General features: G+C 31.0%; 2 protein-coding genes across 2 annotated transcripts in view; one reads left to right on the top strand and one right to left on the bottom strand.

The window, feature by feature from the left end:
- LOC129907498 (kelch-like protein 17) overlaps nt 1–17,495 on the bottom strand; it is an 80,044-nt gene that overhangs the window by 46,829 nt on the left and 15,720 nt on the right. The gene's annotated exons all lie outside the window — the stretch shown is intronic.
- LOC129912230 (facilitated trehalose transporter Tret1-like) lies at nt 2,083–5,748 on the top strand. Its single transcript, XM_055990384.1, has 6 exons — nt 2,083–2,491; nt 2,554–2,689; nt 2,755–3,095; nt 3,152–3,308; nt 3,371–4,048; nt 5,690–5,748. Exons 1-6 carry the CDS (start codon nt 2,390–2,392, stop codon nt 5,746–5,748), a joined length of 1,473 nt encoding a protein of 490 aa, XP_055846359.1. The 5' UTR covers nt 2,083–2,389.

Raw genomic sequence — 17,495 nt, 5'->3', positions numbered from 1 at the left:
TTAACTATCAGTATATTGAGATTGAGATACCTAATCTTTATGTGATAGTTCATAGTAAATTTTTGAAAACAAAAGAACTGAATGAATTAAAAAGTGTAAACTTCTGATTTTCTTTTTAATGCAGCACTTTTCTTTAGTGCGATTCTTAGTTTATGTATACTTTACCTAATTAAAAATTCCAAGTATAACTACATTTATTTAACCCCGAAGTTATCACATTATTATTTGTGAATTAATACTTTTTTCCTGTACCTTAAGCTGCGCTTGATTATTTTTCATTTTCTTGAGTTTTTTTTTTAATTCCCTTTCCTTCGAAATGCATCAAAATTTGTAGGTACTTATAAAAAAAAATAAAAAGTTTATCCAAAGAACAAAAAAAAAAGTTATATTTCTTGGTAAAACCCAATTTGTGTTTGCTTTCATTGGCATTTAATTTTTAAACATGTTTAAACCTCTAAGAAAAGTTATTGCCGATTTAGCGTGAGAGCGTTTGTTTTTTGTTTAAATATAACAGGGGTCTAGGGGTTGAGTTTTGTGAACCTAAATAAGAAAGGTTCCATAACACCTTTCATGAATTTTGCTTATTTTTTAATCTTTAAATAGTGCAAAAGTTTAGTTAGTTACAAGAATTAAGAATTTAAACAATCTAGAAAATTATCTCAAGTGTAAGATTTAAAAAAAAAAAAAAGTAATAATCAACTATTACCAAAACAACTGAGATAAATGGTATCCCGGTGAATATTGGTAAAAATGTTTCATATACCACAGACACCAAGAATCTAAGCCAGTGTTTAGTTAAAAAAATATATTATTATGTAATTATGTAGATACCTATCTAGGTATTTTTAAAATTTAGTAATATCCTTGTGGTTTGTGCCTCCTGCAGATGTCTTTATTATTAGGTTCAAGTTCTGAAAGTTTCAGTCTCAAGACTCCCCGTTTTACAATATCTAGACGATCTCATTTTTTTTTTAAAGCAAGTTATTTATGGCTCTAAATTTACATTCCATCAAATATAAAGAGGGAAAAGGTAGTAACAGTTTTCTTGCATGTTTGGTTGTTTTGTGGCGTTTTTGACCTCAGCTACTTCAGAAACTCAAGTCATGGTTCCTTATATGACGAATAAAGTTTTAATTGAGTTCTTCTCGGTTGCTTAAATAAATAAAATCTAAAATTAAATTGCCCTCCAAAACAAGTAGGTATGCAGTTTTGATTGATATATTAAGATGCATTTTTAGAAAAAAAAATTTCAAAATATTTAGAGCCGTTTTTTAAAAAACTAATTTTGTATAAATAATTTATTGGAAAAAAAGTTTTAAAATAAAATTGGTATGCCTTTTTGTAGAGATCATTAATCAACATCTAAAAACAAAATTTCAAAAAAATACAATGTCCCGTTTTCGAAAATTTTATTTTTCAAAAAAAAAAATTTCAAATTTTTTTTTAAAATCGAAAAATTATTTATGGCTTAAATTTGAGTTCTATAATTGCTTCTTCACAAAAATTTTCGTTCAAATCGAATGAGCCTTTTCGGAGAATATCGGATTTAAAAAATAAAACGGTTCTATGGCAGGTACCGTTAATAATGATTTTCAAAAAAGATTATCATTAAAAGATAGGCTTACATCTGAATTTTTTAAACAAAATCGTTGAGACCGTTTTTGAGCAATTTCAACTTTACTAAAATCGGTACCGTAATTTTGGGTCCAAAAAAATTAATTCCAAAAACCCCTCTGGAAGTCTCCAAAAAATGCTACATACCAGGTTTGAAGTCAATCGGTCCACTCGTTTAGGTTATAACGGTAAATTTAAGATAGAAAGCAAGAAAATAGAGACTTCATGAAATAATTTTGTGTGGTATTTTTTTTTTTGACGAGGTACTAAATTCTGTAATCAGTTCCAAAATGAATTATTTTGAATAAATGTTTTTTTTTTTTTTTTTGAGGCAAGGGAAATGTAGAGATTTTGAACCAAAATTATATTTGGAGGTATTTTGGTTTCTTTCACTCAAAAAACACACATCCACCAAAAAGCTAATTTTTAATTTGTTCCTATTTCATATAGGTAAGTTCTTAACGAATCTTTGGCTTTGTGGGACTTATTACTAAATTTCCCAAAATGAAGCAATTTATAACCAAATTATGTTGTACACCTTGGAGTTTTGAAAATACAATTCGTCAATAAGACTCAACTCAGCAGAACTAAACTTAACTATCGAATGCTGATATTCCAATTTTTGAAGTTATACTTTCTTTGGAAGGTTTTTCAAGCGAATTTAATAATTTTTTTTATTAAAAGTTTATTTTATAAATCTTACGTTTTTAGTAATTTTAATTAATCATACAGTTTCTGAACGAAAATATTCCTAAGCTTGGACAACAAAACAAAAATGAATTCACGGTCTTATGACTTGTCACAAAATGCTTCTGAACCAACGAAATCTAGCAAACCTATTCCACTGGGTGATCAGCGAAAGGCTGTTTTGAGACAAGTAAGAACTGAATTGAATTTAAAAGAGAATTCAAACTTCAAAAAAAAAAATTGTGTTTCCAGGAACTAATGGTTCTCTTGATGAATCTTGGAATGTTGATTAATGGAACTACCTTAGCCCTTCCAGCTGTTACTCTCGATCAGCTAACAAATCCAGTCGAACCAGTTCATTTAAACAAATCACAAGCTTCTTGGTATGGTAAGAGATAAAACAACTTATTTTTAAAACAAATAAAATCTAATGATTTTCATTTTTAATTGCAGCTTCAGCCAGTGTTATTGCATGTCCAATAGGCTGTTTTTCGGGTGTCTTCTTAGTGGATAAATTCGGAAGAAAAGTTTCAGTCTGCCTGGTTAATATATTCGGAGTCTTAGCGTGGATTTTAATGTCAACAGCGACCTACGATGATCCAAGTTATGTTTTTCTACAGCTAATGGCTTCCAGATTATTGTCGGGAGTCGCTGCTGGAAGTGGTAGTTCACCAGCTGCAGTTTACGGAGCAGAAGTGTGTTTACCAAAACTTCGAGCTAGATTAACAAATGCTACATCTATGGCAATAGCTGCTGGTGTTCTATTAGTCTATATTGTCGGTTATTTTGTTAGGGTAACTTTTTGAAATCTTCAAATAGTTTCTTGAAAAATTTTGATATATACTTTTAGGAGGATTGGCGAATGGTTGGAATCGTAATGTTGATTTATCAATTTATCTGTTTGGTTATATTGATCCCGGTTAAGGAAACTCCCAGTTGGCTTTTATCAAAGGGACGAGTTGATGAAGCTAAAGCATCTTTATCATATTTTAGGGGTCTTGATGAGGGTAATTTCACGAATTCTTCAAGTTTCTTGTAAAATTTCGGATCAAAATAAATTGTTTTCCAGGTGAAACCCACCAGGAAGTAGAAGATGAATTTACTCTGCTCAGAGTCGAAGTCCCACTCAAAGCTAAGAAAGAAAAATCCTTATTTTTCAAATCATTTTGTCTTCCTGAAGTCTACAAACCACTCCTGATTGCTATATTCTTCTTCGTTTGTCAACAGTTTTCAGGAACTTTTGTTGTCGTCGTCTATGCAGTTCAAATTATAACAAAAGCTGGAGTTCTAATAGATCCTTTCTTATGTGCTATTTATGTTGGAATAGCTCGATTCATTGTAACTTCTGTTGTAATAACTTGGCAATTAGAAAATTGGGGTCGTCGTCAAGTTAGTATGTTTTCAGCTGCTACCACAAGCCTTTGTTTATTCGTTCTAGCCGGATCAAGTTGGTTTACATGGCTGCAAATACCAACTCTTTCAGCTGTAGTCATTGTCACTTTTGTTGTGGCATCAGCAGGTCTATGGACAATTCCGTTTTTAATTATGCCCGAAATCTTTCCACAAAAAGTTCGAGGTGCATTTTGTGGATTTACTGTTGGTGTTGCAGATTTAATAGCATTTTCTTCAATTAAAATATTCCCTTCGATGATTGATTGGATTGGAACTGGAAATGTTTTTGCTTTTTATGGTGGTATTGCGGTTTTAACGATATTCTTTGTTTATTGGTTTATTCCAGAAACAAAAGGTAAAACTTTTTTGGAAATTGAAGACTATTTTAAAACAAAAAAGTCAACAAAAATCTAAAAATGTTATTTAGACTTAAATTTTGTAAAAACTTATAAGGTTTTTTTTAAAATAAAATGAAGAAAGACTTGATAAAATGTAACGTTTTATATTCTTTTATTTTGTGTTCTTTTTGTTAATCAAGTTACAGTGTAGTGTAGGTTTAATTATGTAACGAAAACCTAGTTATTTCATGACTCTTAACTCTGGTGTTAAGAGTCATGAAATAACTATTAAGTAGTCTGAAATAGCCTATAATCAGTAGACAAGCAAGACATTTCCAACGGTACTAAATTTATAAAATTGTGATAAGTAGTTAAAAAGTTATGAGAACACAAACATAGACGAATTTTCACAAATGGGTTAAATATATAACATTATTAATAACTAGACCATAGTTATTTCAAGACAAGATAAAAATACTGAATTTTATTCATGATTCATGAGAGTTTTCCATTAAACCACACAACAACATTACGTGAAACCTTTGTTATTCTTTCACCGAAAATAGAATTAGTATCAATTCCACCGCTCCATATTGTTTGTTAATTTAGTTAAGCTAACAACTTTTGCAAAACTCAATTTAAACAAACAATACAAAATTTATAAAACAAGGAAACCTTTAATAAAAGGTGAAGATAATATAACCTCCCTATTTTTCACTAAGAACAAAAAAAAAAAACTTGGCTATATCCTTGAGTACATACTCACAAAAAAAATATAGGTACTCCTACACTTAAAGAGTATAGGTATCCTCTTGAAACAACAACAACGACAAAAAAAAAAATAAAATTGAATACTAAACTTAAGGGCTTTTTTTTCTCTCTCTTTCTATTCGACTCCTATATAGAGTCTCTACTCTACATGGTACTTCATTCAAGCACAACAAAAAAAAAAAATTTGTGTGAGTCTTCAAGAGTTTTTCATTGAATATTTTATGAAGAAAAAGAACAAGGATCCTCCAGGAAATGTGTGTGAAGGCAAGTAGAGAGAGAGGGGCCACACCATAGTATTATTCCAATTCAATGATGGCGTCTCCTCTAGCTGCCTTAGGAGGTCTAATACACACATTATGTGAAGTTTGTTATATTTTCTGGGGACGAAGTTTACATTCCCAAAACGAGAACAGAAGGCGGATAATCATCCAAAAACGCAACAATAAAACTTATACAACAGAGTCCAAGTTCAAACAATACTCTCTGTTGGCTCTTAAGTAAGCTGTAAACATGTTTATTACATAGATTTAATTTCAATCCTAAAGCCGTAAACCTTTTTTGCGAGTTCAATTTTGTGTAAGTCTTTGTGTTGTATTTTTGGAAAATTAATCTATAGGTTTTTTAGAATTTTTGGGAGTTCAAAGTGGCTACAAGGTGTATCATTTCAGGAACACCAAGTCAACTGGAAATACAATCGAATATAATAAATTGGAAAAAAAATATTACATACTTTTAGGCGTATCGAAGAAATTTTTTACTTTCTACGAGTTTATCCAAGAAGATGTCTTCAGTTAGGTCAATTTTCAAGTCTTTTTCAAGTCATGGTCCTTGTAATTAAAGTTTTATGTAATGTAAAACTTTAAAAATAGCATATATTTATTTTTCAGTTTCAACAGCAAATCGATTCTTAAATACGTACTATCTTACAAATAAGATCATCATTTAGATCTATTTTATATCATTCTACTGCAAATTCAAGTGAATTTACATTAAGTTGATAAGAAAATTGCATACTTTAAGGCGTATCGAAGAAATTTTAGTTTTTTATAAGTTTTTTTCTAGAAAGAAGTCATTTTAAAGTCACTTTTGGAGTTTTGCCACTTTATAAATGTTTTATTTGATGTAAAATTGCATATTTTTAGGCGTTTTAAGAATTTGTTATCTTTTTCTACGCCAAATCGATACGAATTTTCTAACAAAAGGAGATCTCCATTTTGATTGATTTTCACATCTTGTTACTTATTATTAAGTTTCATTTGAATACAACTTCCAAAATTGCATATTTTTCGGTGTGTTGGGAAACATTTTTTTTTCCCATGCCAAATCTTTTATAAATTACGAATTTTCTTACGAAAGAAGATCCTTATATTGGCGCAATTTTCATGCCATGCTTCTTTTAATTCGTTTCAATATGAGTATAACGTTGAAATTGCATATTTTTAGGATTGTTGAAGAAATTTTTTTGTTTTCTATGACAAATCAACTAAAATTCATTAAAGTTTTTCCAAAAAGAAGTCTTCAGTCAGGTCAATTTAAAAGTCTTTTTTGAAAATTAATTTTTTGTTGTATGTTAAATTTAAAAACTGCATATTTTTACATGCTTAAGGAATTTTTTTTTATTTTTTTATGACAAATCAATTATAAATTACGAATATTTTAACAACAGGAGATCTTTATTTGGATCGGTTTTAAGGCTATGCTAATACAAACACAAGCGAATATAATAAATTGAAAAGAAAATTGCATACTTTAAGGCGTGTCGCAGAATTTTTTATTTTCTATGAGTTTCTTAAGAAGAAGTCTTCAATTCAGTCCATTTGCAAGTCATTTTCGAGTTATGCCACATTATTAATGTTTAATTTGATGTACCTTTTTGAAAATTGCATATTTTTAGGTGTTTAAAGAATTTGTTTCCGTTTTTCTTCGCCAAATCGATTATGAAATACGAATGTTTTATAAAAAGAAATCTTAATTAAGATCTGTTATTATGGCATGCTCTTTTTTATTCAATTTTTAATTGAGATAAACTTTGAAAATTGCATGCATACTTCTAGGCTTTTGAAAAAAACTGATATTTGAAAAAGGAATACTAATACAGAATTTTGGACACCCTTTTAATTTCCTCTTAGGGCACAATCATCCAAAGCAAATACTAAAACATTTGAGAATTGTATCCTAAAATTCAAGGCACGTGTAATGTAGGTATAGTAGGTAACAAACTTGAACCCAAAAGTATTCTATGTTAGTTGAATAAATATCTGCACCTTTATTTCAATTCAATCGAATTCGGATCCATATGGTGTATCGCACCACACCGGTGTTTGGGGTGTAGGTGGTTTTGTGTAATAAAATCAATTAATTAGATGAAATTGCCAGATTTATTGGGTTTTGGCACAAAACACACTTTCTTTCTCGAGGGCCCCCACAAAACCATATAAAATATGAGACAGAAAAAGGGGCTATAAAATTAAGAAGAACCAGCCTACAGCAAAACTTCAGTTAATTGTTAATTTTACTGAGCTTGATGGTTATTATTATTATTTTCTCGTCGTGTCGTCGTGTAAATCGTGATCATCATCATGATGCGTTTAATGCGTGAAAGAGAGTGGGCGTTCTAGAATCAATTTTGTTCATCTTGTTGTTGTTTGATATTTCCATGCTCATCATCATGATGATGACAGCAAAAAATCAACAACTAGTGATGAGCTTGTGTCATATTGTGACGAGAAGCAATTGATATGATGGACATTAAATGCGTGGTTAATAACATTTTGCCAATTGACTTCGTCGTCGTTGAGAGAGATCTAGGGCGAACGCACAAGAGTGCGAATATCATGTAGTCGTATTTATAAGTCTGAGGCAGAGTTTTAATTAATTTGGAATATATACGAGTAGAGGAACGAAATGAAGATGATGTGAAGATGATGTCAACCTTTGATTGGGGTTAAAATATATCACCATTACTTCATGTTAAAGCAAAGTTAGGTAGGTTTTTTTTTTTTGATTGACAATCTGTTTTTTTTTCTTTTTTTTTGATATTTTGTGGACAGATTGAAGAAAAGACTATTTAATTAAGGGACTAAAATTAGTAGCTCAAGAAGATTGAAGATCAAGGTTAATTAGATCTCAGTGGACCTTACGTAGTAATTAAGCTTTCAAATTAAAAACAAATTACTTTTTTAAAAGAAATATTGGGGATGACAATAACTGTCACAAGAGTCTATGTTTGAATAAAGGTTAATTGCTTTATTTAAGTTCTTAGGTATCATAATGAAGTAAGATCTATCAGTAGGAGGAAAGGAAGCTCGCCTGCTGATTCGGCTGATTTCACCAAAATAAGCTTGATTTGCGAACGTTATTGGGGTTGAAAGACAATGTTCAGCTGGAGTCATTGAAGAATTTGAAATCACTACAGGACAATACCGAGGAGCCGAACCGTTTTGAGACCTCTGATCTTTGCTTCTTGGATTACCTTCTTGAAGGTAAGGTGACGTATAGGTACGGTGACCATATTTCCAGAAGCAAAACCCGGGACACATACAAAATTTTTCGGATGGTTTTGAAAATATTGATTCTTTAAAAACATAAAAATAAATAAAAATTGAATTTTTTTAAAATGCGTTTTCATAATTTTTGCTCCATTTTGATATAAAGATTTCTTAAATAATTTTATGGGAGCATTTTCGTTGAAATCATTTAAGTCATATACAAAATAAAGGAAGCGTTTTTATACTTAATAAGTACTGTTAATCACTTCTAAAAAAATATTTTTTCAATCAAAATCGGAGAGCTATTTTTTAACATTTTAATTTTATTTAAAATGATTTGAAATTGTATAATCTTTAAATAAACTTCTAAAATGTCCTTAAAATTTTTGAAATTTAGCTGAAATTACTAGACAACGTGGGTTCTTAACTCTTCTGTTCTTTATTCGAAAAAACTTTCCCTGATGGAGCTTTTCAACCTGGCAAATAAAAACTGGAGTTAAATATAATTGGTGACAAATTTTAAAAACTAAAGCCTAGTCTAGAGGCAAATTGAAAATTATAAAACGAGCTCAACGAAATCCTAAAAGAAAATTTTACTTTTCATTGCACATTACGTAGCTTAACCAACGAAATTCTTACCTGTGCAAGAATAATTGGAGAGTTTTCAATCGTTTGTCACTCATACTTAACGGTGCAGGTAATTTTTCTTGCTCCAAAAGAGTTTTTTTTTACTTTGGGAGACTCAGAAAAATTTTCGTTTTGCTTCGGCAGCAAACTAGGCTTGACGCTTTTATACGAACAAATTAGAAAAACTTTAAATTTGCAACCACTGCTTATCTTGTTTTTCGTACAAAGTTTTTAAAATTTTGAATGAAAAAATCAGAGAATTTGCAAATACGGGACAATCACGGGACAAACTACAAAATACGGGACACTTACACGTCCCGGGTTTCTTAAATAAAAACCCGGGACAAGCTGTAAAAATACGGGACAGTCCTGGGTAAACCGGGACGGATGGTCACCGTACGTATAGGTGGATATAGGTGGAAATGGGTACCGCAAAAAAAGACAAAGTATATGTGAATCACTAGATTCACCCAGCCGGATCACTAGATACGTGACATACGTGGGAGATACTTGGGGCCGGAAAATGAAAGAAGAAAATACTAGGTATTCTTTCTTAATCTATCGAACCATCCACTTAAACCTTTTATGTACTTAATACGTCCTTATATTCTTCTTTAAGAAGAATGTGAGTAGCGCTTTAGAATTTCTAACTCCATTTTTGAGTTTGGAAATGTAGATACATTTGTATCGAATTCGATGCAAGTTATAAATGCAGAAAAAAAAGTACATAATAGGAAAACAATTTGTAAAGTAAAGTTTAACATAAAATTTCATGAAATTCAAAGAGACTACGTTTGTCTGTTGGAAATGTATTAACACTTTATGTTTTTATAGAGTTGTGGTAATTGCCGAATATTTAAGTTTTAAAAACTAATTTTCAGTTCAAAACTAAATCTAAAAACCTGTCAACTTTGCATTTTTTTTTAGTATATTTATCTAAACCGAAAATAATTAAAAATACCTCTTTAACGTAGAAAATAATGAAAGGTATATGGAAAATTTAAGAGTTTTTACAAATAAAACATTTTGATTAAATTTTATATTAATTTCTCGTCAGAAAAATATATTTCAATACCGGTTTGGACCCATTTCAGTACACCACATATGAAATTTTCAGTACAATTAAAAATTGTCATTTTCCATCCCTGAATTCTATCCTATTTAGCAAGATTGGCATTTTAGCTCCAATTTGAACACGTTCTTCCGCTTTATAATCACCCTGGATCCCCCTATGTTCCGGTACGGCACAAAACAGATTAATGAACTGTTTTTCTATCTCCATAAGAAACGGTTGAGGGCTGTGATAGAGTTTGAGAAGACTGCTTGAAAGCATTTTAGGACAGGATATAAAGTTTTCATTAAACTATACCTAACTAAACTTCTTTAATCTTCAGAATTTCAGCTATTAATAAGCTAATAGATAGTTAGGTAGCAAGCGATACGAAGATTTAGGGCGGAAAGCGGAATTCATAGTCGTCGCTCAAGTTGAGAAATATTTTAAGCTTTCGTTTAAGCGAGTCCTTATTCATAGCCATCACTGGAGTCGAAATTTTTCTTAAATGAACGCCTGATGAGGCTTTTTTACTTAAGGAAACGCTTAAGTTTTTTTGTCATTCGTTTGTCACAGCTTTTGATTTTGTATTTAACAATTAAAATTTGTACTAATTTTATAATAAAATAAATGAATTGCGAAAATTTGCTTGAGTTGTACGAGTGGGACGATGAATTCCACGAGTAGGTATGTTGGACAAATACGGTATGAACGAGTAAAAAACGTTTTTTTTTGATGACAGTTAATTCAAATTAGTCAAATTTTCGAGTTTGAGAAAAAAAAATTCCTCAAGACTGGAATTGGGAAATTCGTTCTTAGTCTATCTGAGTGCCATTCACCATTTTCTAGAAATTAGCTCCTTAAGATCTTTTTTAAGATTAATGAGTGAGCCTCTTAAAAATAATTTTTTGTATAAAAAGAAGATTCTTAGTTTATAAAAAAGAAGGAAGTTACCGTTTAAATATTTCCCATCTTTTATCGATTTGACCTGAAATTGGATCGGTGTATGTTAAACCTTCATAAATTGTACTCTGTTTCAAATGAACATTTGCGTATCAAAGATTCAACACCAGATCCAAATTTCTATAAATGCATAATTTAGACGGAAGCTGTTATATCTAATATCTATTATGTACGTAGAAACCACAACATCATAATGACATGATTTTAGTTTGTTAAAGTTGTAATTTTAGCTGGGATGATAATTTTCTTTCAACTTTTTTCAAATACCTTTTAATAACTTTTTTCTTATCAAACCAGAATTCTGAATATTCTCTACTGTACTTTATTGAAATTTATTTGTATTGAAAATGTATTGAAGAGCTTACTTTTTTTTAGTTTCCACTTGACAAATCTTTGAGTTTATTCCAATTAAATTGCATCAAATTACAATACCAGCCATCACTTCATGCGTGAATGTTTCCTTGAATTAGTACAGTAATAAGAAAAATTACCGGATGTAAGATGTGCTATGTGCATTACTGTCACAAGTGATAAGTATCACAAGATGTTGGCAATAATCAAGGAAGAGGTGTGGTAGTAGTGCCTAGCACACGTACAACATATTACTTCTAATAAAGAAAGACAGGTAGCCAATATTCAAGCCAAGTCAAACTTTATTAAAAATAAATATCAGCGCCATCATATTCACCACACACACTGCAGTGTCAGGTGAAAACTAAGAACTAACTCGAAGGTTACCCGATTGTGGCTTTGGATTTCATATTCGGTTAACGTGAGAATTTGTACTTAGTTTGTGGTAATGTTGCGTTACATATTTTGCAGAGGCACACGGAACGGTACAATAAGCAGCAATATGCTTGTATTTTGTGGTGCGTATGCTTTATATTTTCTCTGTCACTTAATGGTTAATTTGCAACATGCTCCATATTATAATGATTACGACGATGATGATTGGATTGGATCATATACAACTATGAGCGAACGCCACTATAGCAACGTTCCCCACAAGTTATGATGTCAGATAGATTCTATTATAATGTTGTCTTTCAAAAGAGAGCACCAAAGTGCTAATTAATGTTCACTATTATAATTATTGCAATTTTTAAGCTAATGAAATGTAAGAACCTAGATATGGTTTTGTTTTTGATATACCATTTTAGGTCATGTGTGCAAGTTAACTCGTTTATTGTAATATATTGTGGTTAAGTGTTTTTCAAAGGATGTCCCTAGATTTTGTGTAAACTTATATGCAAGGTAATTTTGCCTTATAGAAGCTAAAAAAGCAAATACCAATAAAAATGATGCTAAATCTCTTTAAAGCTGAATTTCCACTGATTAATCAAGTCACAGTGAATAAGACAAATTAATATTACTTTGGGCAAAATAAATAAATTTAAAGAAAAATTAGATATATCTCGAAGAGTGGGCTGCTGAAAGGTACCTTATGCGCTCCAGCAAAAAATGAGCATGGAAATTGACCGTCTAGAAAGCGAAGGCATCATTACAAAAATGCAATAGGTACTATGAAATCAGGGTTCGGACTTTAGTTTCAAAATTTCGAAGCAACTTTGAAAGAAAAAGTGAAGGTGCAAAATTTCGGAAGTAGATAAAAAAAAAAACGAAGAAAAAAAATAACAAAAATAATACAAAATTATTAAAATTATTTTTATTTTAAATGGAGTGATTGAATATATTCAATATAAGTTCAAGTGACCTCAACTCCAAAACGCTTTATAAATTTTTGGAGTTGAGGTCACTTGAACTTATATTAAAAAAAAAACTTTCAGAACATTTATTTACGAAATTTTATTTTAAAATAATTTTTTTTTTAACTTTTTTTATTATTATGTTCATTTAAAAAAAAACTTTCTCATCTGCAAGTTGCAACGCTGCTGTGGGGTAAAATCTGAAATGGTTAGTTCAGCATAATCTTCCAAATTTTTGATCAGGAATTCTTTTAAATTAGTCAAATACTCCAGTCAAAGCGTCGGAAAAAGGGCCTTACCTTGCGCACAGAGGCACTGTCAGTTTTTATTTCATGGATCGATAGGGGTATATTTAAAATGCTTAAACCCAATTTCTCACCACCTGATCATTCTTTTTAGCGGAGTTATTCACAAAAATGCATTTTTTGGGATATTTTACTTCTAAGCTAATATCTTTGCTCCAGATTGTCGTAGACCAAAAAATAAACATACATTTTCTTCCTTATAATATTTTCTATCGTTGTATGTAATTTCATTGTATTTAAGTGAGTAAATACAAAATGGCAGCCATTTAAAGTCAAATTCTTGTTGTTAAAAAACACATTTTTTTCATTATTTCGAAGATATTATTTATATCTTGAATTCGAATTGGCGTCCATTTATCTTTTGAGATTTCAGTACAGCTTTAATTGTCAATGCCTCTACCAGATTCAAAGCTAAATCTCTTTCTCTAATTCTCTTCTCTAAATTTTATGTTTTCAATTAAAAAAGAAGTAGATCCTAAAAAAGAGAAGTAGGGATGTAGATTTTTTGACGTGATAAATCGATGAACCATGGTAGCCACCACAAAAAAGTGACGCCATTTTATACCGTTACACTCTCGCACTTTCGCAGTTTCGGGAACTCCGCTATAACGTTTTGTTTGAACGTTGATCAGGTGTTGTGGGTATGACAAAATGTTGATTATGGGCAGGGGAAATTTTTTTGACAATTCTAAAGGTGCCAGGTGAAAGATGAAGGAAAAAAAAATTAGGCGTCTCATACGGATTTTTTTCCAACACTCTGCGTTTCGAAATATGAATTTTTGAAAAAATACCTACTTTTTTTAGGGGTATTTTTGGGTAGTTTTTGATTATTAGCTTGTTTTTTGGAGCGTTCAAAAAATCTCAAGTTATATGGGACATGTAGGGCTGATAAATGCGCATACATGTGCAAAAAATTGGAATCGTTAAAAGAGTTTTGACTGAATACGGAGAAAAATAAGTTTTTAAAAAACAGGTTTTTTGGCCGTTTTTAATCGATTTTTATCGTTTTTTATTTTTACCTTTTTTTTTAATAGATAGCGGAATATTATATATAGAGTAATGATAGACCATGTATATCAACTTCATGGAATAGGGTAAACGTTGACTTAGTGGAGCTACTTTTGAAAAATATTTCTTCATTCTGTTGGAAGCACATTCCAACTGAACTTATCAAAGCTTACTATGGGAATTTAAAATTGTTTGAGTAAACAAAATAATTTCAATATAATTTCTAAAGATAGGCGTTTTTAAGATGTTTTCAGAAGTCCTACTAAAGAATTTCTCTATTATCTGTTATCTTTAACTCACAAGGATTTCTGAAAATCTACTTTCCATGTATATGCATTATTATTACGCATAGTTGCAGTCATACCTACACAAATCCCTATTAAAATTACGTATATTTTTCATGGCAAGGAAAACTAATATTTCACAATTAAATATAATCATTGCCCATGGTAGATATCTCGGGCACGAAATATCCCCATAAATCAAAACTAACGTATAATTTTCCAAAACAAATCATTGCACTGTGTTCTCCATAAATGATGCCATTTGTTAATCTGCGATTCCACATCCACACAAACACAACATGGATGACATTAACATTGGAACCGATTTGTGAATGCAAACGGCCTTCACCGCAACTGATAACCTCATCTCGAAATCACGCATTTTCACATACTACACGACCATTTGAATGAATCCCGCTGCGTTGGCGTTTGTTGGCTCTGATGGACAACAAAATGATTATATGTACCATCCCGGGAGCATTTATCAATATGACAGAGGATATAAAAGACCTTCCTCCGGTTTTAAGCTAATTTCTGTGTGCGCAAATTCATTCCGGGGTGGCTCTCTGATTGTTTAATCACTTCACCAACAATCATTTCAACTTTCATATAAATTGTACAGGCCCACCTACACACGTTCTTCTCTAAGCCAGTCAGACACCCAGCATGACATGCATCGATGACGGCCTATAAAAAAAAAAATACCAAACGACATTTTTCAAAGCACGTAAATGTGATTTTCATGTTCTGTTTGATTTCGACTTTTGCTTTTTTTAATTTTTTCTATTTGCTATTTCTTTGTTCACAAGTATTTTTTTTTTTTTTATTTGCGCTCACACTTTCCAAAACGCAAATTTGAGTTCAATTGCCTTCGAGTTAAAATGACACGCCACGCTGCTAAAACATGCAAAACACACAGACGAAACACAAAAAAAAATTAAAAAAAAAAGAGTTCACCGACCGGAAGTTCATCCGTGCATTGGTCAGTTAATAGTGTTTAATCTATGTAGAATGACATGTTTGTTTTTTTTTCGGTGTTTTTTACCTTCTTCAGCCCACGACTTTTTGTGCGAAAATGCCTCGAAAAAAAAAACAGTAGAAACGCGCGCCATGGAGCGCAACACTACACGATTGTGGTACAATGACCTAAAACCCAAACCAAACCAATATACTGGAGCTTCGGCACGACAAAATAGTTTTTTTGTTCGATGGACACACTTACGAATTAAATTTCCACCGACAGACAAATAGTCGCACAGTGGGGTAGTAAAACACTAATTTTGGTCAAAAACTAGTTGTTTTAGGTCATTTATTGACTTAAAAATGGCTTTTTCTAAGCCTTTTCATAAATCTTTTTTTAGGTTTTTTTCAAGCCTTCTTGTTAATTAGAGGAAAAAAAGTTGAAAGAGTTACAATTTAACGAAAATTGATCCACTGTTTGTCCATCAAAAGAAACCCGGTTACGTGGTTTCAAACAAAAAATGAGTCGAAACTGTTAAAGTAAATTTATATCAAGCACGTTCACTATGGCGTATGTGCAACACTTTTTTTTTCTTTTTTTTTCTTTCTTGGCTGCTTTTCACTTCACCCGCACACTCAAAAGAAAAACAAAAGAAGAAGAGTGTTGACGCGGCAATTATGTAATTTTTGAAAGACAAAAGAGACAGGGAATTTATCTTGAAGACATTCAAAAACATCCCAATCAAAACCAGCGCATAGGGATGAAATGACAGTTTAAGTAGCATTAGAATTAGAAATGTCTGGCAATAGCAACTGGATGCCTCCTCTCCACCCATTCAAATATATTCTCTTATGACATAGATAAGAGATTTGTCTGGCGCCATTCTGCTCCTTCTACCATCTCTTATACTTCATTGATGTGTATAACTTCAATGGAAATTTGGCCCGCATAAGAAAAAAAAAAAAAACTAAGAAGATGAGGGTTGATTTTTATTGATAGATCCATGTCAGAGACTCTTTTTCTACTTTATATACCCACTTTGCGCTATTCTTGTAATGGGTTGGATGGAGAGATGAGATAAATTTATTGATGTGTGAAATTTAAATGTACAGACAACGTGATGCCTTGATGATGATTATAATATGTGTGAGTTTATTTATGTATTTTAAGGGATGTTATTTCAGAAAGTATACGATACAAGTCGAGACACAAATGGGCTAAAGGAAGATATTTTTATGAAATTTTTGTATTATAAAAATGAGGGTTAACTTCAATTTGCTGCGGAGGTTATCAAAAAGGATCTCTCTCCTGGTTTAATCAGTGAAAAATTTACACAATTTCACCAAAAGTTTTCATTTGAAACATAAATTTTCATTTCGTAGGGTTTTTGTTGGTTTTTTTTTTTTTTTGAGTTAAGATTTAATTAAATTTATGTGGTGAACACGAACAAATTATCAAATTATCCTGGAAGAAACTGAATTAAAGGTGAATGTTTTATTTTGTTGAATCTTGTGGAGTTAACATTTACTTTTGATGCAGTATAATGTTGGGGAATTTGAAGATGAAACAGTATAGTTTAATTTTGAGAATAGAATTAAATTGGTCTCGTGTATTTTCTGTTGTAGACTTGGTAGGACCTTTAAGTTGTTGTTGTTGCTGTTCAAAAATTATAACTTTAATTTTCTACTAAAATTTTACTTTCAATACTAGATACCTTATAGCTCCCTGATTTTTAACAAATAGATTAAACACTGAGAAAAGTTTAGGAATGCAACAGAACTCTTACTTAAAAAAAAAAAAAAAATGGAGGTGGAGCACCCTGGCGGCTTTTTCGCAGAAATAAAAATAAATCTAAGGGGAAAATTGGAAAAAAGTAGGTATTCTTGAATTGAAATTTTTCGCAGAAAAAAAAAATAAATCTAAGGGGAAAATTGGAAAAAGTAGGTATTCTTAAATTGAAAAAAAATTTTTTTCTCGTTGCCTGCAAAAAATAAGGTCCTACTTTTAAAACAAACAAAAAAGATATATTTTGATCTTTATAAACAAAACTTAAATGGTAAATTTCATTTTGAAGGTTTTAACACAATTTTTAAATTATGCATTCCAGGAATAACCATCAACATATCATTTTCCAAGAGAAATAATTTCTGAGGAGTCGGGAAAAAGATGTGTTGGCATTTGCTCTTAATTAGCATTAAGTACCTATTTGTCGTTAAACACAATAACCCTAATTCAATAGGTAAAATTATTTCATACACGAACTTTCGTGACAACTTTTTCGATACGAGCTATCAGTTATA

The sequence above is a fragment of the Episyrphus balteatus genome, chromosome 1 (genome assembly GCF_945859705.1).
Source record: "Episyrphus balteatus chromosome 1, idEpiBalt1.1, whole genome shotgun sequence".
In the NCBI taxonomy this organism is placed as follows: Eukaryota; Metazoa; Arthropoda; class Insecta; order Diptera; family Syrphidae; genus Episyrphus; species Episyrphus balteatus.
This window is presented reverse-complemented; position numbering and strand designations above follow the sequence as displayed.